Raw genomic sequence first — 20,186 nt, forward strand, 5'->3', positions numbered from 1 at the left:
AATTATGGTTATAGGCGTGTTATTGTAGTTATCTTACTTTATTTGCATTACTATAATTAAATTAATGTACATGTATATTGTAGTTGTGATACTGTAGTTAGCCAAGCAGAGCTTGAGCTCTCAAACCTAACAAATAAAGCCAGTAGTAAGCTCAACCAAAGTTCAAGCTCGGTTCAAATACTATAAAGCTGAGCTTAATACACTGATTGCAGCTTTAGGTCTACCAAATCCTCACAAAGTTGAAAGTCAATACTTATCCTCTTTGATATCATAAACAAGACTTCTAGTTCTCCACTCTAACTCATTAATATATTGAGATTTTGATGACACACTTGGATGAAGTTGTTATAGAACATTATATTTGACCGTGTGGACCATTAAAATGCACTCCTTTTCAGCCTTTTGACCAACTTGTGTAGTCATATTATGGCCGGTGTGTCAAATCCATACAAACAAACCATAGCTGTTAACAGCTTCCTCCATTGAAAGGAACCTTCCCATCTCTCTCTCTCTTTCTTTCTATACAACTCCATGGAAACCTCTCTTTCCTTCAACTACACACATTTAACATCTTGCTTTTCTCTTCACATCTGTTGCCAACTCAGCTCCAACTCAGTTATAATCAAGAACCAATGAACCATCCTCTTACTTTCTCTCCATTTCTAGTACCTATAAAACCACTCACCATCTTCTTGCACCATTTCATCAAGCACAAAGTTGCAATATTGACAAACAACAACAATGACATTGTCTTCTTTTCTTAGTGTTATACTTGCATTTGCTTTTATAGCCACCTTTGCCAATGCTTCCAATTATTATAAGGATTTTGACATCACTTGGGGTGATGGCAGAGCTAAAATCCTTAACAATGGTGAACTCCTCACTCTTTCTCTTGACAAGTCTTCCGGCTCAGGTTTTCAGTCCAAAAACGAGTATCTTTTCGGCAAGATCGATATGCAACTCAAACTCGTCCCCGGAAACTCAGCCGGCACAGTCACAGCTTACTATGTAATTCTTTGATGATCTCTATCTGTTTTTAAGAAGATTTGATTATATATGGTTTTCTCATATGATTTATTATTTTTTTACAGTTATCTTCTCAAGGTGCAACTCATGATGAGATAGACTTTGAGTTTCTAGGAAACTTGAGTGGACAACCTTACACATTGCACACCAATGTGTTCACTCAAGGGAAAGGCAATAGAGAGCAGCAATTCCATCTCTGGTTTGATCCTACCAAAGACTTCCACACTTACTCTGTTGTTTGGAATCCCCGGCATGTAATGTAAGTTTGCGAGTCTCTCATCTTATCAGCTTAAGCTTTTGGATTGAATCTAACTCACTTAACACTTTACCGGCCGGCTTTTTCAGTTTCATGGTGGACGGAATTCCGATCAGAGATTTCGTGAACCATGAGGCAAATGGTGTGGCTTTTCCGAAAAACCAACCGATGAGGATCTACTCAAGCTTATGGAATGCTGATGATTGGGCAACCAGAGGAGGACTTATCAAGACAGATTGGACTCAAGCTCCATTTGTTGCATCCTATAGAAACTTCAATGCAGATGCTTGTGTTTGGTCTTCTGGGAAATCTAGTTGTTCTAATTCCAAGTCTTCAAACATGCCATGGTTTAATCAACAGTTGGATTCTTCAAGCCAGAAGAGATTAAAATGGGTGCAAAAGAACTACATGATCTACAATTACTGCACTGATGTCAAGAGGTTTCCTCAAGGCCTCCCCACTGAGTGTTCTCTGCCTTGATTTCTACATTATATATGTATGTGTATATGATGATACTATTTGTTATTCTTTTTTTTATTAATGTATCTCTGTGTATGTGAATTGATTTTGTTATTAATGATCGATGAGTTCATTGAATAATACATGATATAATTGTTCTAAGTGTTTGTTGAGCATTCAGAAGGCAATCCCTGAGGGAACCTCTTCAAATCTGAACAATAATTGTACACCATGTAGTTTTTCTGTATCATTCTCAGCAACTCGAGACTCGTCGAATCTAGTTCCTGTAACATCCATGAGTTGTTCGACAATGAACGACAAGATGATACACCGGAGGATGATACACAAGCGTTGGCATTGAACTCTCGGAAAGTAGCAGTAAACGGCGCCTTGCTCCAATCTGTTTTAACACGCCCGCCTCTTGTTGCCCAATCATCGGCATTCCATAAGCTTGAGTAGATTCTCATCGGCTGGTTCTTCGGGAATGCAACGCCGATCAATTCATTGTTTTTGAACACTCGTATAGGCCTTCCATCCACATAGAATCTGCAATTGGACAGAACAACAGATACACCAATGGAACAGTAAAACACTTGACAGAAATATAATTTTTGGAAGGCAAATTGACACAATATATACATACATAACAATTCTAGGATTCCAAAGAAAGGAGTAAGTGTGGAAATCCTTTGTAGGATCAAACCAGAGATAGAATTGTTGCTCTCTGTTCCCTTTCCCTTGAGTAAACACATTAGTATGAACAATGTAAGGGTCTCCACTAAGATTACCAAGGAACTCAAAATCAATCTCATCATGTGTTGATCCCTGGGATGATAACTACAGAGAATGATTACAAACCAAACATCAGTACAAAGTATCAGTAAAACAGAGGTTCTTAATAGTATTGAATTCTATTGGTACACGGGTCTATTGGTACGAGTGGTGAGAGTTCGATGGTACACGGGTCGCCGATAGAGCTCTCACCGAGTGGTGAGAGTTCGATTCTCGGCTGTGGGCACATTTCTGGGAGTTGTGAATAGTGGTTGTGTACGAGTGGTTCCAGCGCCACGTGAGCGCGGTCTCGTCCCCACTTGTTCCACCGAGGCTTGTGCACGTCCCTGGGTCTCTAGTGGGTTCGCCCCGCTCCTCTTCCCAAAATATATATATATATATATATATAGTATTGAATTCTCACATAAAAGGTGGTGACGGTGCCAGCAGAGTCCCCGGGGATGAGCTTTATCTGCATATCGAACTTCCCGAATAAATACTCGTTCTTCAACTGGAATCCGGAGCCGGAGGACTTGTCAAGAGATAGAGTTAGGACCTCTCCATTGTTGAGAATTCTGGCATGGTCATTGCCCCAAGTTAAGTCAATATCTTGATAGAAGTTAGCAGCATAAACTGCAGTAATGAAAGCCATTGCACAAAGAATACAAGAAGAAGCCATTGTGAGACTTTTGTGTGGCTGAAAGAAAGATACTTCTGGCGTTTAAATACCATGGTCATATGAATTCTAGACCTCAGTACATTGTCTTCAAGAGACTGCCAGAGTAATCTATAAAATTCAAAGAGGAAATGATGATTTTCAAGACAATGGAGTATTGTTATCATTCACAAACTTTGTTCCACCATTTGTTTGTGGGCCGGTGACACTTGGATGGAATTAATTAAGTCTTAAATCCTTTTGTTTTAGTATGCACCTTATCCTTAATGTCGAAATAATTATTAACAATTGGCATGATAGAAGTGCATGACAACAATGACTTGTTGATGAAAGAGCAATTAACACAATATAATAAGTACCTGACATCAATAATCTGTTAATCAAGAACAAGTTTTGGCATGGAGAAAAATTTTCAAAATTGTCCTCAAATAGGATTAAATAAAGAAATAAACATGCATCCCCACAAACAGGGCCTCTAATACACAGCTTCATAACTTTCAATATTAAAACAAAGTCCCTAAGATCAAAATTTTCTTCTCGTATTGTTTGTATGAGAGACCCACATTGACTAATAAACATAGTAAGAACATTTTAATGTGTTGCTTCTTGAAATTGGTGTTCCTCTGCTTGTGAATGAACTTGTTGGTGTAATTTATCGACCAGAATAAATATCTGTCAATTGCTTTTGTTACACGAATGGACAGGTTCTCTTAATTCTTCGAATATAGGTGGCCAACACAGCTCAATTTCTCTAACAATCTTGACAAGTAAAAATCCCGGCTTTGAACTTGGTTCTGTAAACAAAAACAGATCATTCAATTCAGTAAAATGAACCCTTTTTTTTTCTGACGCTAAATGGTCTTGTGCTCGTGAAATCACTTTCAAGTTAATGATAATTTTGTAAAGACCACAAATTTTACATTATGATGATTCATAATATTATGTATCTCACAATCTGTGTATAAAGCTTGAACTTCCCAGATGGAAGTTCCGTTTCCACAAATATTCGTTTACATGACCTGCTATAGACTGAAAACATGAAACAAATATAATAAAACTACTCAGAACTATTAAATAATCAAGTGATGAACAATTTGAGGGGCAAATTTGAACATGCTAATCATCTGAAGCATATTCCTTAAGAGTACCAATTTGTTTGACTGGCCTATCGCTCTATTCCAATGCTAACTTTCCTCAAAGATAAAGCCTTGATAAATTTCTTTCACCATGCATGGAAACGGGTATCGATGATCCACGAAATTTAGATTGCTCTCCATTCAAACAAGCCTAAGTTGCCAAATTTTGGGTGACATGAACTGAAAATAAGAGTGTGATGTTCCACCAAGTTTGCCATTGATGTACAACAAGGGATTTCTGATGGTTGGAAGCATGGAGCAAATGATGAAAACTTGAGGAAACTTTTAAAACTTGAAATTCAAAAGAATTACTCAAATTGATTTTATTGTCAACATGAATATGTCAAGAAATCTAAAAGAACACAAAAAAGGGGAAAATAACATTACAAATAATGTGAAAAGTCCCAGACAAACAATATTCAGTTACCACAGCATTGGGAGACTAAATTTCAACTCAAAACAGTAAAACTAAATTTACTATTATTCAACCATAGCTATATCATCAACACTATGACTTTTAGCAAATATATGAAGGCAAACTCATGCATACGTAACTTGTTCTTAAAGCCCACGGGAAAAAACAACATTGTTATATTGAAGAAAGAATCACCGTATCAAGACTAAAATGGAAAAGGAAAGAAAGGCAATACTCATTATTCACATTGGAGAGGATAGAAAGTACAATATAAATTTTTTTTTTAAAAAAAAAGCACTAAAGAGAACACATTTACTTTCTCGATCATTCATGTTAGTAAAAAAATGAAGCATTTCGAGCAAACAATATTCAAACAAATGAAACATACTCCGATACATAAGCACGTGAAGATTCCTAGAACTAACATTCATCAATAGCATAATTTTACGGATTATAAGAAGATGCAACTTGTTAAACAAAATTTAAATCTCAATCAACAATATCTGAAAACAATAACACTTGAAAATATCAATACCTAAAGCGTGGTAAAATAAGAACATACTTGAACTAACTTAGACAGAAAGGTTTTGCAACTTCCAAAGCCGCTTAATTGCTGGAGAGACACTTTTTGCACCCTTCCGAGCTTTCTTCACCTTAACTTTTTTGGCAGCAGAAGAGAATTCTCTAATGGGTCCAGGAGGCACACCCTTTCTTCAGTGCACTTCCTCTAGGAGTAGCAGAGGGTGGCAGTCTCAAGCTCTGAGGTGGCAAAGGGCTGTGTGGCTTCCAAACCAAATTGCTCTTCATAGAGAATCTAACCTTCTTAGCACTCTTCTCCCCACTCTTTCCAACTGTGTTTCCTCCACTAGCATCAATCGAACTACCAGCAGCCTGCATATCAACATTCTTTCCCCTTTTTCTCTTCTTTGGAACAGTGTTAACTTCCAAAGTTTCTACCGCATCAGCTGAGCTTGTATTGCCATTTACCAATCCAACTTCCGCAGCAACCTTCTCAAATTGCTTCTGGAGATTAGAAATCACAGTGTCATCAAAATTAAAGGCCTCCCCTGCATCCCCATTACCATTCATACCAGCAGCAACATCATCTTTCTCACTTGTTGGTTCATAAACAACACTCTCCCTAGCTGATTCAGACAGCCTGTTATTCTTCAACTTTTTCTTTTTCTTCACAACACCATCCGAGACCTTCCCAGATTTATCCTTCTTCTTCTTCCTCTTCATCTTCAATGACTCAACATCATCAATGTCATTTCCCATGGCCACCTCAGTGATCTCATTACCATTAGAGACCAAAACTTCCTTCAATTTCTTCCTCTTTTTCAATGGTCTGTTCTCACCTCCCACTTCCACCTCAGTCTCACGTGGTTGAACCGCCTGCCCTTCATTCCAATTATCAAAACTCTCAGCCGATATCATCACTCTGGACTCCTCCACATTCTTTTCTAACTTCACAAATCCATCATGCAACCCAAACAATATCTTTCTATTCCCCTGCAGAGTCTCCGGCCTGGAAGCCAACTCAAAGATCTTTTTGGAAAACCCCAACAAAAATGCAATCTTTCCAAACTTCTCCACATTCGATCCCATCTCCACACTCTCCCCCTTCTTCGCCAACTCCAGGAACTGCTCTCCAGTCTCAAGCAAAGGATTAAAAACATTACTTTTGACCTTATTAACCAAAATCTTATCCGGAGATTTCTCCAGAATCAAAAAGAACGGTTTGAAAAGCTCATCTAGGGCTTGCAAAGGAAGAGGAAGGAACTCTTTGAGCTCGTCCAAGAAGATCTCCGCAAAGTGGTAGTTGATCCCTTGCGCCTGGTGCTTATCAGAGGAAAGAAGAGACTTTTCGGAGAGAATATTTACCAGGTTGACGGTGAGGTCAAGATCCCAGGATCGGGAACGGAGAAGAGCGAAGACAGAGCGGAGAGTGCGGCGTACGAGGGCATAGAACTTGTCTAAGCGGAGGAAGTCGATGCCCGACCACTCACGGCGTAGCGTGACAAGGAGGGCAGAGAGGTAGCGGGAGGAGAGGTCGACGGGGAGGGAGTCGATGAGGGAGGCAAGGCGAGAGGCAAGGGAGAGCTGGGCAGGGGGCTTGTCCGCATGCCATAGGGCGTAGAAGAGGCCCTTCCAGATCTTGAGGAGTTCGGCGTCGGATGGGGGCGGGCAGGCAGTTGGGATCCACGAGACGAACAGGCGCACCGCTCGGCCGCGTGCCGAAGTATTGCAAGAGGCGAGAAGGCGGGCGATGGCGGGGCCAGAGATCTCGCCGGCGTCCATGGCCGGCACCGCCGCCATGCTCAAGGAATGGAAACCCTAGGGTTTTGATCGAAACCCTAGAACACATAACGCTTGCTGAGTGTTTTCAGAAATCGAAGGCCCTGTGTGGGGGAAACGCGTTTCTATGGACGTTGGGGAAACGAGGAATCTAAACTATGGTTGAAATGCGGGTTAAATTTTCAGTAGGCCACCCAATTTTACTTTGTTTTTAATTCGGTCACCCAAGTTCAAAATGCATAAAAACGATCACCCAACTATGATTTCTTTTCACCGGTCAGTCACCCGACCAATTCCAGCCCTCATAAACCTACGTGGCAGCCAGAACAACTCTGTCAGCAGGGTTGTGCTGACTCAGAATCCTGATGCGGCATGTCCACGTCTGTTTTGTGATCCCCGTCAGTAGCAACCGGCCACATCATCTTCACCTCAAAAGGGGAAAGTAGACCGTTGAGAAGACATTGAGCTTCTCCTTCTCACCTTCTTCTCATTTTCACCAAAGCAGTGCTTTGTGGTGACGGTCAGGAGCAAAGGACGAGAACCTTACCATCGGTGAGGTAGCAAGGCAAGCAAGAAAGACTTCAGCTGCAAATGGCGGTGAACTGGGAGGTCCGTCCGGCAGGCGACGGTCCACCAGAGTATTGTAAGCTCCATGAAACCCTAATGCCCTTATTGCATTATATGTTTACTTTATAGGTTGTAGTGTCTATTTGAAGCAAAATAAGGTTATGGTTTACAAGTGAAAGTCAGGGTATGTGCTCACAATGCCGAGGGTCCACCAGAGTACCTTAATTTTTTTCTTTTTTTTGTTGCTGTGGTCCCTAGCTAGTAGTTGCAGAAGTTTTGTTATTGAGTGGGTGTTTTGGGTTTTTTTTCCTAGTTTGGATGTCTTGGGTTTTTATGTTGAATGTGGTCCCTAGCTCTTAGTTGTAGAAGTGTTGCTGTTAAGTGGGTTTTTTGGGTTTTGTTTTACTCTATATGTCCTAAATTTTTTGTTGAATGTGGTCCCTAGCTGTTGAATGTAGAAGTATTGCTGTTAAGTGGGTTTTTTTTCTAATCTGGATGTCCTAAATTTTGCTGTTGAATGTGGCCCCAGCCATTAGTTGTAGAAGTGTTGCTATGAAGTGGATTTTTTTGGTTTTTTTTTTTATATTAGATGTCCTTGCTTTTTCTGTTGAATGTGGTTCCTAGCTTGATCTCATGATTAGTCTGTTTTTTTTTAATATGATGTTATTTGATCTCAAACAGTTGTAGAAGTTTTTTTATCAAATGGGTTTTTTTTGTTTGGTTTATACTATGGATGTGCTTTCCATCAACACAATTCATGTGGTGCTATGTTCCTGGTTTGAGTTAAAATTTTTGGGAATGTGCTTTCCATGCCACAAATTCCATATTTCTAAATAAGGGTGTGGTAGAATTGGTTAAATTTAATTATGGTTTGTATTAATTTCCCTCAACACAATTACATTGGAAAGCTGGTTTGTGTTATTTGCCTCCATATAACTTTATTTTGGTTTGTGTTATTTTCCTTGACACAATTTTTTTGATATAAACTTGTAAAGAATTGGTTCAAAGGACTTGTCATTACCTATTTGATGGTTGCATTATGTAGTGATATGTACATTGTTATAAACAGCAAATAAAACAATGAATTAACTGTGTATATTTTCTTTTTCTTTCAGTACCCACAGCTGAGTTGTTTAGTATAAGGATGCACTACATGGTTGGGGGTATAGAGGGATTGGCTGGGTTTGTAGACTTTTGCTGTGGAGATCAAATATCTAGGCTGGAGTTGCTAGCTATGGCCAGGGAGTTTCAATTAGATGTTGAAGGGTGCACTGTATGGTGGCTGGATGTAGGCAGTGAAAACAGGGGTTTAAGGGAGATATGCACTCGACATGGATGCACTATCCATGGCTATGGCGATAGGGTAGTAATGAGGAGGTTCGAGGTTTGTGTAAAGCTTGCAAGAAGTGGACAATCAATTTTTAGAAGAAGTGGAAGGAGGATCTAGTGAAGAAGATAGAGACTTGGAGGAGGAATTAATTGAAGGAGATGGTAAGAATAAGGATGTTGAGGAAGATGGCTTTCATGATTCTGATTACAGTTTTAGTGATGTTTCTGAGCAAGAAGTAGGGGCTACTAGCCATAAACACAGGACCATGGTGATTACTCATGGAGAACCTCCAAATCTAGCAGGTGAAGATGATGTTGACTCAAACTATGCGGGCAGTGAAGAGTTAAATTCAGCGTCATCAACAGATGAAGAGGAGATAATTAGTAAGAAGCCCAAATATTCAGAATTTAATGAAGAGGTTGATATGAACAATCCTCAATTTAGAATTGGAATGAAATTTAGGAGTTTTAAACAATTCAAGGATGCAGTGAAGGCTTATGGGATTAAGAACAAATATGTAATGAATTTTAGACCTAATTCCCAAAAAAGGTGCAAAGCCTTTTGCAAGAAAGGATGCCCTTTTTACCTATGGGCATCACCTATGGTCAAAGATGGGAGCACAGTGCAGATTAAGGCAGGGAAATTAGAGCATGAATGTGCACGAGATCACAGTAATAGGCATGTAAATGCAGAGTGGATAGCCAAAACCTATCTTGAGCAATTTCGAGCAGATCCTTCATGGAAATTATGTCGGGATTGTCCAGTCGTGAAAAATCAACCAAGAAGTGGATATCGATGAGGTTGAAAGCATCTGAGGGCCAAGTTCCTTGCACTCAGGTAAATTTAATGCTTAAGTCTTATTTAATTTATAGTTTGCTATCTCTTATCTGTAAGTTAATTTATCTGCTTCAATTTTTTTTCCTCCATTCAAACTAGGATCATAGATGGTGATGAAAAAAACTCACTTTCGAAAGACTTTTATGACTACTGATTGGAGCTATTGAGGACTCACCCGGGTTCATGCATTAAATTCAGGTGTAACCAAGGTGTTTTTTTGAGTGCATGTATGCTTTGTCTAACACCTTTGAGAGAGGGTTTCTTAGCGGGATGTAGACAAATTCTATCACTCGGATGGATGTTTTTTTAAAAAGGCCTATATGGGGGCGAGTTGTTAGCATATGTAGGGATAGATGCAAATGATCGCATCTATCCCTGCTGCATGGGCTACGATGAAGCAAAGAGAATAAGGAGAATTGGAAGTGGTTCTTGGAGCTACTGGCAGAAGACTTGAAGATCACAGACAGCTATCACTGGGCATTTATGAGTGATAGACAGAAGGTAATTTTCTTCTCATCTTTAATTGCATGAGTGGACTCTAGAATTGGTTTACTTTACATGTTTCTATACTGCTTGATATATGTATAATAAATTTGCCATGCTTAACTAATATGTCCTCCAAATCTGTGTTTTTTTTTGTTGATATGTTTCTATACTGCTTGATGTATTTCCTAATATGTCCTGCTAATTTTATATACTGACATTTTCTTTCCCTTGTTTCTATACAGGAATTGGTTCTATACAACTAATATGTCCTGTTAAGTTTCTATACTGCTTCATGTATTTCATAACATATATGATTGCTTCTTTGGTTATATATTGACATTTGCTTGCCCTTGTTTCTTTTCTTTGTTTTGAACTGTGGTGGTTGTGTGTATATTAAATTTACAAACTTAGGGTTTAATACCTGCATTAGAAGAGTTGTTTCCTCACAGTGAACATAGGTATTGTGTTAGGCATATCCACACTAATTTCAAAAAAAATTATAGAGGGAAAGCACTAAAAGATCAATTGTGGAATTGTGCCAAATCTACATACCTACCTGCCTATGAAAGAGCAATGGACATGTTGAATGTGATGTCCACAGGTGCCCATGAGTACATGAAGAAGATAGACCCACACCACTGGAGTAGGGCCTACTTCCAAACTAGATTCAAGTGTGATATATTACTTAATAACCTTTGTGAGTGCTTCAATAGCCACATCCTTGAAGCTAGGATAAAAGGCATTGTAACAATGAATGAGATGATCAGGACAAAGTTGATGGTTAGGATTCGAGAGAGAAGGGATGCCATGAAAAAAATGCACCACAGTTCAACGCCCTAGGATACTTAAAAAAAGTCGGAAAAAAACAAGCAACTTAGTTGGTTGTACAATTCAATTTGGTCCGGTGGTGATCGAGTATCAAGTGGTTGGGCCCGATGGCCAATTTGTGATTAACAAGAATGAGGGTACTTTGCACAGTAGGGAAATGGCAACCGACGGGAACTCCCCTGCAGTCATGCCATTTCAGTCATTTACCACAATAAAGACAAGCCAGAAAATTTTTTAGATGATTGCTACAAAATCAGTACCTTCTTCGAGACATATAGACACACATTAAACCCCACACAAGACAGGGACTCCTGGCCTAAAAGTCAGCAAGGGCCCATGATTCCACCTGAGCCAATCACCAGGAGAAAAGGTAGGAAGACACTGCTCAGGAGAAGGGAAATTGGTGAGGATGAAAGAGGCTTTACAAATGGCAGAGTCAAGAAGACAGGGGTCACCATGAAGTGTAGTATATGCGGTGCTCCAGGCCACAATAGAAGGCACCATCAACGACCACAGGTAATTGTTTTGTATTAAGTGTTATATTTTAAATTTGGTGCTTGTGTCCTTATGGATTGACTGTTTATAATAGGGTGAACCCTCAAGTGAAGCAAGACAACATAACCCAATGGATGACATTGATCCACATATCCTGGAGGAGCATTTTGCACTGGTAGGGACAAATTGTTCTGCTTATTTTTGTATTGGTCTAGTTTCATATTTGAATTTCATTATTAACTCTTCTTGAAATTAGGTTGATGCTCTGTATGGACCCGACCGATCGGCACTACAACACGAGACACAACCCGAGTGTAGACCCTTCTTCACGGGTAAAAATTGAATTATAGCTTTTTACTATAACTATATATATATATTGGTAAATCATTGTCCCGACCATGGGTTACTTGTTACATCAATGACGAGTGATCAATCCACCTCAGCAGGGTTTTCCTACAACACAAAATGGTACTCAATCTGGGATGAGGATGCAGAAATTGCCTGCATGGGGAGGTAAGGGTTTTGATGCTGCCACAAATATTGCCAAGACTCAATATAAAGATAAAGGCACTGATCGCAGAAGTAAAGAAGGAACTCTTACAAGAAGGAAAAAGGCATGGGTACCCCCAGGAACATCTAGTGGACATTGACATTAGTGTTCTGCAATTTTTTTTTTAATATCTGTAAGGGCATGTACCTTTGACTCTTGTGACAGAAATTAAGTTCAATTACCTGTTTTTGGGCTTATAATTAATGTCTACAATCATTTCCATGTAATTGACATCTTTAGTTAATCTAAAGTGAATTTTTTGTTTCAGTGTCTTATTTTGTAAATCTATAGATTTGAATTTTGTAAATCTTATTTTGTAAATCTGCAGCTTATTGTAGTTTGCAGCGTATTGGAGTAAGTATCTTATTTTGTAAATCTGCAGATATGAATGTGTGTGACTATTTACACTCAAAGCTTTTCTTGGTTTCAATATTTTTTTTTTAGGATTGAATGTCTGCAGATCTGAATTTGTGTGAGAAATTGAATTCATTGCTTTTTTTGGTTTATGTATTTTTTTTTCTGAGCTGAATACCTGCAGATCTGAATTTGTGTGACCATTTAAACCCAAGCCCTTTATTGGTTTTAGTATTTTTTTCTAAACTAAATGTCTGCAGATCTGAATTTCTGTGACAAGGTGATGCATTGTTTTTTTTTTTTGTTTCAGTATTTTTTTCCGAGTCGATTACCCTGCAAATCTGGATTTGTGTGACCATTTAAACTTAAGCCAATACTTTTTCCTCCTAAACTGAATGTCTGCATATCTGAATTTGTGTGACAAGTTGATGCATTGTTTTTTTTGTTTTCGATGATTATTTACGAACTCGAATACCTGCAGATCTGGATTTGTGTGACCATTTAAACTTTCTCCTGAACTAAATGTCTGCAGATCTAAATTTGTGTGACATTTAAACTCAAGCCTTTTTTTGGTTTTAGTTTTTTTTTTTTTCTTAACTGAATGTCTGCATATTTGAATTTGTGATCTAATCTTTTGACCATTTAAACTTCTTTTAGAATTGTGAATTGTCACCATTTGTTTTACTTGTCCACTTCAACTGAGTGTCTGTATATTTTATTATTGTTTATAGCTTATGTTCACACAAAAGTCAAACAAATTAAGCTAACAAATTATATCCAATGAATTTATGATCAAAAGAAATTATCAATATTTGAATTTCTTTGACTTACCAGTACCGGGAAAACCAAAATCCAATAAAACATACAAACTTCAATGTAATCAAGGGAAACAGTGTCCCCATTCATCAACACAACTATAACAAAACTTCAATTTGAAAGTAAACCCTAATTGAAGCTTTTCAATTTGAAAGTAAACCCTAACTGAAGCTTTTGACTGAAGCTCTTTCCTTTCCTTCACACTCGCATGATGCATCTGCCATTTACTTTCCTTCCCGCATGAACGATGAGCTTCCATCTCCTTCCCTCCTCTCTCTCTCAAACATTCGGGTTCTTTGTGACGAAGGATGAAAGATGAAGATGAAGACGAGGATGAAGGTGAAGATGATGTGGCGGTTCTTCTGGCGACGGGGATCACAAAAGCAGGGACGTGGACATGCCACATCGGGATTCCGAGTCGAGACAACCCCGCTGATGAGCTGTTCCTACCGCCACGTGAGGTTTATGAGGGCTGGAATTGGTCGGGTGACTGACCGGTGAAAAGAAATCATAGTTGGGTGATCGTTTTTATGCGTTTTGAACTTGGGTGACCGAATTGAAAACAAAGTAAAGTTGGGTGACCTCCTGAAAATTTAACCCGTTGAAATGCTAATAATAATTATAATAATAATAAGTTTATCTAATTTAATAATATAATAATTCTATTTACAAGCATATTATTGTATTTATTCATGAATTAAAAAAAATATGGGAATTATTTTTAGAATATAAAATTAAATTATTATCAACTTTTTAGTTAATCCTTGATCTTGTTGCTTAAGTTTGAGAGACCAAATCTTCTATTTTTGTCACTAAATCGAAATTGGTAATGACTATTGTTTAATAGTTCTTTTCAACTTCTATTCTACAATAAACATAATATAATAGTTATTATTATTATTCTTAATTTAAAAATAAGTTTAATCTCGATATTTTTTGGGAGAAACATAAACAGATAGTTATTAAACTTAGAACTAAGTAGTGATTCAATGAGATAATTCGGTGACAGACTATTTAAACAGTAAAATTACTAATTACATTGTTTATGTATTCAATCCGCTTTTAGGTAAATAGTGAACCAACTAAATTTTTATGACTTAGGCATCACAAGTTTTTTTTCCCGAGAGAAATTTTCATCCCATCATTTTTATAATTTTTCATTCAATATTAAAGGTCAAATATGTCATTTATTAATATTTTCTTTTTAATTAATAATTAAAATTAAACGATTAACAATTTTTTTTCTTCCAAGTTATTTAATATATAACTAATAAATAATAATCAACATATTATATTATATATAATTAAAAATATATTATAATTTAAAATATTTTTATTAGCCCAACATTGACTCAAATAACTCCATTACTGAACCATTAAACTTGAAACTCAAAACCTAGAACCATTTAATATTTGGGCTAGTTTTATCACCATGCATAAATCACAACTCTATTATTATAGCGGTATTGATATATATATATATATATATATATATATATATATTTATTTCAATGCCCTCAATCAAACTCTATTTTTACAGGAATAAAATCTCTAGGAACTTTTATTTGGCTTATTTCCAACCCTTTTTATAAAAAGACATAAAAAAAAGACATTCACACTTTGAGAAATGATGTAAAAGAAAAGGTAACATAATTTTTAGAAAATATAAAATTATGACATATTATACGGATTATGTCATAATTCTGACTTATCCAAATAGGCCCTAATATATCAACTTACAATAAATACGACAAATACATATATAACTAGGGAGACTTATGCAAAGACTAGAAATTTAATTATCCGGTCAAAATATTTTCCCTCGGTGACACATAGTTCGAGCTATAAACCCGCATTCACAATAAAACACCCATTATTAATAATATTTTCCAAAGAATTTGAATTCAAGGTTTTTAAATTCCCACACCAACACCTCGGCTATGAACCCTTTCTTTTTCTTTGGAGATCCTGCATCAAAATCTTCATCTCTCAAATCCAACAACATAAAGAGCTACAAGATCTTATCATCTCAGTCAATAACAGAGTCCTAAACAGAGAAAACAACACAGCCTCTAGTAGTATCTAATTTTTTATTCATCTGCACCAAACCAGAAAAAGGTGATTGATTCTGAATCATCTGAAAAAGTGCATTGGAAGTGGATAATAATTGAAGCTGTAGATTAGATTTAAGTTGTTACAGAAAAGATGCTTGTTTTCAGAAAAAAGAGAAAAATAAAAAAAAAAGTAACTCTGTTTTAGTAGTACTACATCTGAAGATGCTTTATTCTTTTCTCTCTGGATTTTTTCTCTTCTCTCATGGTATGTTATTAAGGTACAGTAAAAGCATTGGATGAATCTGCTAAAAGAAAAGGTAGTCCTAGTTTGTTATTATTACTGAGACAAATAGGAATGCACATCCACAGGATTTACAGAGCAGAGGATTGGTTAGGCTTTTGGTGATGCAACTGTTGTTTGGAAAGGAGAATCTTTGGAATAACTGCAAATAGACAAAGGATATGTACTACTACAGTGTAAGCTTTTGATTCATGTGCTTCTTTTCTTTTCTTATCTTCGCTGCTTCTATGTTGTGTATCTCTAGTGTTTTGCAGAGTTTTGCAACAGTTTGTATTTTGTCATCAATGGAAGTTTGAGAAGATTGTGTTTGTTTTTGTTTACTTGAGAAATAATGGTGAGTGATCCAATGTGTGATGATAAAGTTTTTTTTTTGTTTTTGTTTTCCTCAATGTTTTTAGAATAATGAAATTTTGTATTATCCAAGTGATGTCATAAAGTTTATGTTATAAAGTGATATCATGAAAGATTTCATAGGTTGTGATGTCTAAATCATAGACATGTGTAAGGTGTAAGCATATAACTAACCTTTTTTTTCATTGTCACATTGATAGAAACTTTTTTGTTAATTTATTTTAAACTAATTATTCATATTTATTATTTTTATTTAGTAGTGTTATAGTAGTATTATCATTTTGTTATATATTTAGTAAAAAAATCATAAAAAAATATCAAATATCTTTTATATATATATATATATATAATTTTATAAACCTATGTTAAAATGATAAGATCGTAACATAGATGATAAACAATGATAATAATAACATAAACAAGAGTAAAAAAACAAATATCAAATGTTCGAGGAAAATTAGTGGTATTAAGAAAATAATTCACATCGATGAACAATCAGGTAGTGTTTAAATAATGGGATATTTTATTCAATGGATGAAATATTCATTCACTACCGCCACCGCTCTAGATGATTGAGACCAACGAGGCTGCGCTGGATCCTGAGAGAAGAACCCTCATTCGCTATCGTCTTCTCCCAAGAGAAATTCGAGAGTCAGTGAATATATCGCGATGGAGTGCGGGATGGAGATGGATGGAAGAAAGATGAAGGATAGGATAAACCACGGGATGAGCGGCGTCCCACCGATTTGGTGGGATGTCACTCATCCGATTTTTAGGGATGGGGGCCATCAAGAAAACCAAACACCTGGATAGGGTGTAGCCCTGGATATCCCATCCCTATCCTGGGATATCCAGGGCACCAAACGCTATGTCAAAGTACAAAGTCATCTTTTGTCTTGTGTATATACTATTCAATATTTCATAATTATATATATATATATTTTTTTTTTTTTTAAAAAAAACCTCTTTTTTTATAGTATGAAAACACATTAATTGAATTTAAGAATAAGGATAAAAATAGCAACAAGTAAAGGAATCCATGTGCTATTGAAAGACTTCCTTACAAGTGTGTCATGTAGCAAAATGACACAATAAACCCATTCCACCCAAATCGGAAATACGGATTTAATTCCCCATCACGGCATCACCCGCTTCAATTCGGATCCATTAAATATATCGGGTCCCACCCACTAATAACCTCCACCACCCGAACCCATTAATTACCATTTACCAACCCAACCCGATCCGTTAATCTCCACCATTCTCCACCGTCAGATCGAAACTCTTATCTCCGATCTCGATGCAATCACGTGACCAGCACCACCCCCAAGTTAAGAAGTGTTCAAATATTCCCCATCTGGTATCCCGCCGTACACTCACAAAGGGCATTCTCGTCTTTTTACCATCTCCCGCGTCTACCCGTTGGGCTCGTTGCCGGCGCCGCCACGGCCGAGCCACCGAGCCGTGCGTCGCGCTGCGAAGCCAAGCCAACGGCGCATCGTGCGCTCCTCCTCTTCCCGCCGGCTTCTCATGACTCGGCTCACGCCTGTGATCTCCGACACGCTTCTCAAGCTATTTACAATCCTGCCATCCGCCGACACACGCCCGCGCGAGGCCGAGAACCGTCCACTGTCCGTGATGATCATCTCCGACCGTAGAAACAAGAGATCGGACGGTCTAAGATCGCTCCATCGCTCCTGAGTCGGGTCACCGTTGGAGACGATGATTCGGTGAGCGAACCGCTTCTCGGCGAGCTCGGCGGGGAGGGGAAGGAGAAGACCGTCCTTCCGGTGAGAAACGGCGGCGGAATCGGCGGATCGGCGAGATCGGGGGTCGATTTCGATGGGGGTTGGAGTTGAGGTGGATTTCTCGCCGGCGGAGGAGTGCCGGCCGGAGACACGGCGAGGGGGTTTATCGGATTCGGGATGGGGGATGGGAGGGAGGAGGAGGAGATCATCGGGGGAGACGGGTGAACGGCAGAGAGGGCAAGAGGAGTGAGCGGAGAGCCAGGTGTCGAGGCAGTCGAGATGGAAGGCGTGGCGGCAGCGGGGGAGAAGACGGAGGGGATCGGAGGGGAGGAAGGAGGAGAGACATACCGCGCAGTCGAGGAGGGAGGTCTTCGCGCTAGGGCATCGGAGAGAGGAGAATCGGAAGGCTGGAAGAGCATCGATGAGGGCTGGAGAGAGCCCGGAGTTCCGGCGAGGGGCGGCGTAGGTGGAAGATGAGCTTGGATCGAGACCTCTCGAATGGGGATTGTTCTTGCAGTGCTTGGCGTAGAGGAGGAGGAGTGAGGTGAGGGAGAAGGTGGTTGTAAGCACGCCGACGATGATCGCGATGGAGGGACGGAGTGCGGCGTTGCTTGACAGTTGTGCGGCGATGGGGGACGGCGCCGGCGCCGTCGTGTGAGGGAGGTCGGAGAGGCAGAGGCCGAGATTCCGGCAAAATCCCATCTTTGTCTCGTTTTCTCTCTCTCTCTCTCTCTGTTTCTTCGAAAGCCGTTGAGCTTTTTCAAAGAAGAAGAGCATTGAAGAAGACGAGCAGAAGAGGACAAAATAAAGGTATGGATTTACTAAAACCTCCTTGATTTCTTATGAATTTTACTGTTTTGCCATAGAATCTTAATTAGAGCACGAGGGTATTTCGGTCAGTTTAGTAGAGAGAGGTAGGTGATTATTAAATTTTACCGTTTATTACCACTCATCAATTACATTATACTCCCACCATTTTGTTTTTATCTCTTATTTTCTAATATCAAAAATTATTTATTTTTTTTTAAAAATTATTTTTATCACTATGTCTAATTTTTTTTAGACAATAAATATTTTTATAAATTTTTAAAAAATAACTAAATTTTTTTGGTACATAAAATTTAATTAATCACGACAGATAAAAAACAAAGAAAGAGTATATAATTATTTTTAGGCACAAAAGCTTTTTAGTGAGATCCGCATTGGCCTCACTGTGAAAGTAGTTAGTGTGGGACATTCCCATAAACACGAGTATGTGCTAATTATCACATAATATAAATGTGATTTATTTTTACTCATTTGATTACCTAAATTTCATTGAATTTTGAAACAAAAGATAACAATTTTCCCATATCCTTATATTTGTATAATAAATAAACACAAAAATATATAAACTCATGATTAAAAATAATCCAAATCTCAGGTCTGAGTCCACTATATCGTTGTTTCATTATTAAATCCAGTCTCAAGTTTAAATCTCATCTGGACGCGGTGATGATAACAAGTTCTCAGTTATAGCTTCAGGCTTATATGAACTCATGGTATTGGGTGAGAGCATTTAAGTTGCACGTTTCAATTCTCAATCTATGTGCACAACGATGGCAATATTTAGCTTATTTGTAAAAAACAAAAATAAAAATATTTTTTTAACTAAAAAACAAAATTGATAAAATACATTAAAAAAATAATGCTCAAATTTCAGTACAGACAAAATACATGTTTTCCAATTTTTTTAAGAAAAAAAATAACATAGTGTTTATTTCTGCAGAAAAGTCCATAAATCATATGTATTTGCATTGAAAAAAAAGGGTACGTTCATTTAATGACATGCGAGGAACCCGCGGGGACATGAATGCGATCTATATATCGAATGAGCGCACGTGAATTGGCGTTCATTAATGGGAGGAATTAAGAGTGTGATTAAGGATTAAACATATGGATTAATTAATTAAAATCATTTTTATTGCTAATATATTTAATTAAATGGGACCCAAATGGTGAGAATTAATTGGGAGGTACAGAGAGAGAGAGAAAGACAAAGAGTGTCAATTATTCTGCTGTTGTTTGTGCTAGATCTGTGTGAGTGTGTCTAAAGAGAAGGCAATGCATGTGCATTGTTGGACCAAATTGAATCTTTTATTTATTTTATTTTTTTCTTATATCTCATGATTAGCACCAGAAGAATTTTCTCTTGTCGCTTGTTTCTAAGTACTCCACATTCATAATATATATATATATATATATAATGCTAACAAAATATTTCGATAAATCAGAATGGTTGTATATATATATATATATATGTAAATTGTGAATCTCGTGGAGAGTTCGATCTTGGCTTAGAATGAATATTGGCAGCATGCTTAAAACATGTAGGTCGTAATAAATATTAAATAATAAGAAACAGTTGTTAATATTTATATGACGCTGAGTAG

The 20,186-nt window shown here is 37.7% G+C and overlaps 4 protein-coding genes across 4 annotated transcripts; 1 reads left to right on the top strand and 3 right to left on the bottom strand.

Annotated features, from left to right (window-relative positions):
* The first annotated feature begins 680 nt into the window (after window positions 1-680).
* On the top strand, window positions 681-1,903 carry LOC120254241 (xyloglucan endotransglucosylase/hydrolase protein 22-like). Its single transcript, XM_039262383.1, has 3 exons — window positions 681-1,008; window positions 1,092-1,285; window positions 1,372-1,903. Exons 1-3 carry the CDS (start codon window positions 742-744, stop codon window positions 1,760-1,762), a joined length of 852 nt encoding a protein of 283 aa, XP_039118317.1. The 5' UTR covers window positions 681-741; the 3' UTR covers window positions 1,763-1,903.
* On the bottom strand, window positions 1,876-3,463 carry LOC120254251 (probable xyloglucan endotransglucosylase/hydrolase protein 23). The gene is made up of 3 exons (XM_039262387.1): window positions 2,937-3,463; window positions 2,385-2,578; window positions 1,876-2,287 (listed from the first exon to the last, which is right to left on the bottom strand). Exons 1-3 carry the CDS (start codon window positions 3,189-3,191, stop codon window positions 1,900-1,902), a joined length of 837 nt encoding a protein of 278 aa, XP_039118321.1. The 5' UTR covers window positions 3,192-3,463; the 3' UTR covers window positions 1,876-1,899.
* Window positions 3,464-3,540: 77 nt separating this feature from the next.
* Window positions 3,541-7,114, bottom strand: LOC120254232 (ribosomal RNA processing protein 1 homolog). The gene is given in 3 exon segments (XM_039262372.1): window positions 3,541-3,982; window positions 5,302-5,449; window positions 5,451-7,114. Coding segments are annotated over 2 exon segments (1,746 nt in total). The 5' UTR covers window positions 7,059-7,114; the 3' UTR covers window positions 3,541-3,982; window positions 5,302-5,311.
* Window positions 7,115-16,978: 9,864 nt separating this feature from the next.
* On the bottom strand, window positions 16,979-18,571 carry LOC120283017 (RING-H2 finger protein ATL43). Its single transcript, XM_039289841.1, has one exon. It carries the CDS (start codon window positions 18,529-18,531, stop codon window positions 17,422-17,424), a length of 1,110 nt encoding a protein of 369 aa, XP_039145775.1. The 5' UTR covers window positions 18,532-18,571; the 3' UTR covers window positions 16,979-17,421.
* Window positions 18,572-20,186: the final 1,615 nt, after the last annotated feature.

Source organism: Dioscorea cayenensis, chromosome 3 (genome assembly GCF_009730915.1).
Source record: "Dioscorea cayenensis subsp. rotundata cultivar TDr96_F1 chromosome 3, TDr96_F1_v2_PseudoChromosome.rev07_lg8_w22 25.fasta, whole genome shotgun sequence".
NCBI lineage: Eukaryota > Viridiplantae > Streptophyta > Magnoliopsida > Dioscoreales > Dioscoreaceae > Dioscorea > Dioscorea cayenensis.

Excerpts from the sequence above, each read along its gene's own strand:
- LOC120254241 (XM_039262383.1), top strand. The coding sequence starts at position 742 with ATGACATTGTCTTCTTTTCTTAGTGTTATACTTGCATTTGCTTTTATA. Across the intron at positions 1,009-1,091 it reads GCACAGTCACAGCTTACTAT|TTATCTTCTCAAGGTGCAAC; the intron begins GTAATTCTTTGA and ends ATTTTTTTACAG. Across the intron at positions 1,286-1,371 it reads TGGAATCCCCGGCATGTAAT|TTTCATGGTGGACGGAATTC; the intron begins GTAAGTTTGCGA and ends CGGCTTTTTCAG.
- LOC120254251 (XM_039262387.1), bottom strand. The coding sequence starts at position 3,191 with ATGGCTTCTTCTTGTATTCTTTGTGCAATGGCTTTCATTACTGCAGTT. Across the intron at positions 2,579-2,936 it reads GCACCGTCACCACCTTTTAT|TTATCATCCCAGGGATCAAC; the intron begins GTGAGAATTCAA and ends CATTCTCTGTAG. Across the intron at positions 2,288-2,384 it reads TGGAATCCTAGAATTGTTAT|ATTCTATGTGGATGGAAGGC; the intron begins GTATGTATATAT and ends GTCCAATTGCAG.
- LOC120283017 (XM_039289841.1), bottom strand. The coding sequence starts at position 18,531 with ATGCTCTTCTTCTTTGAAAAAGCTCAACGGCTTTCGAAGAAACAGAGA.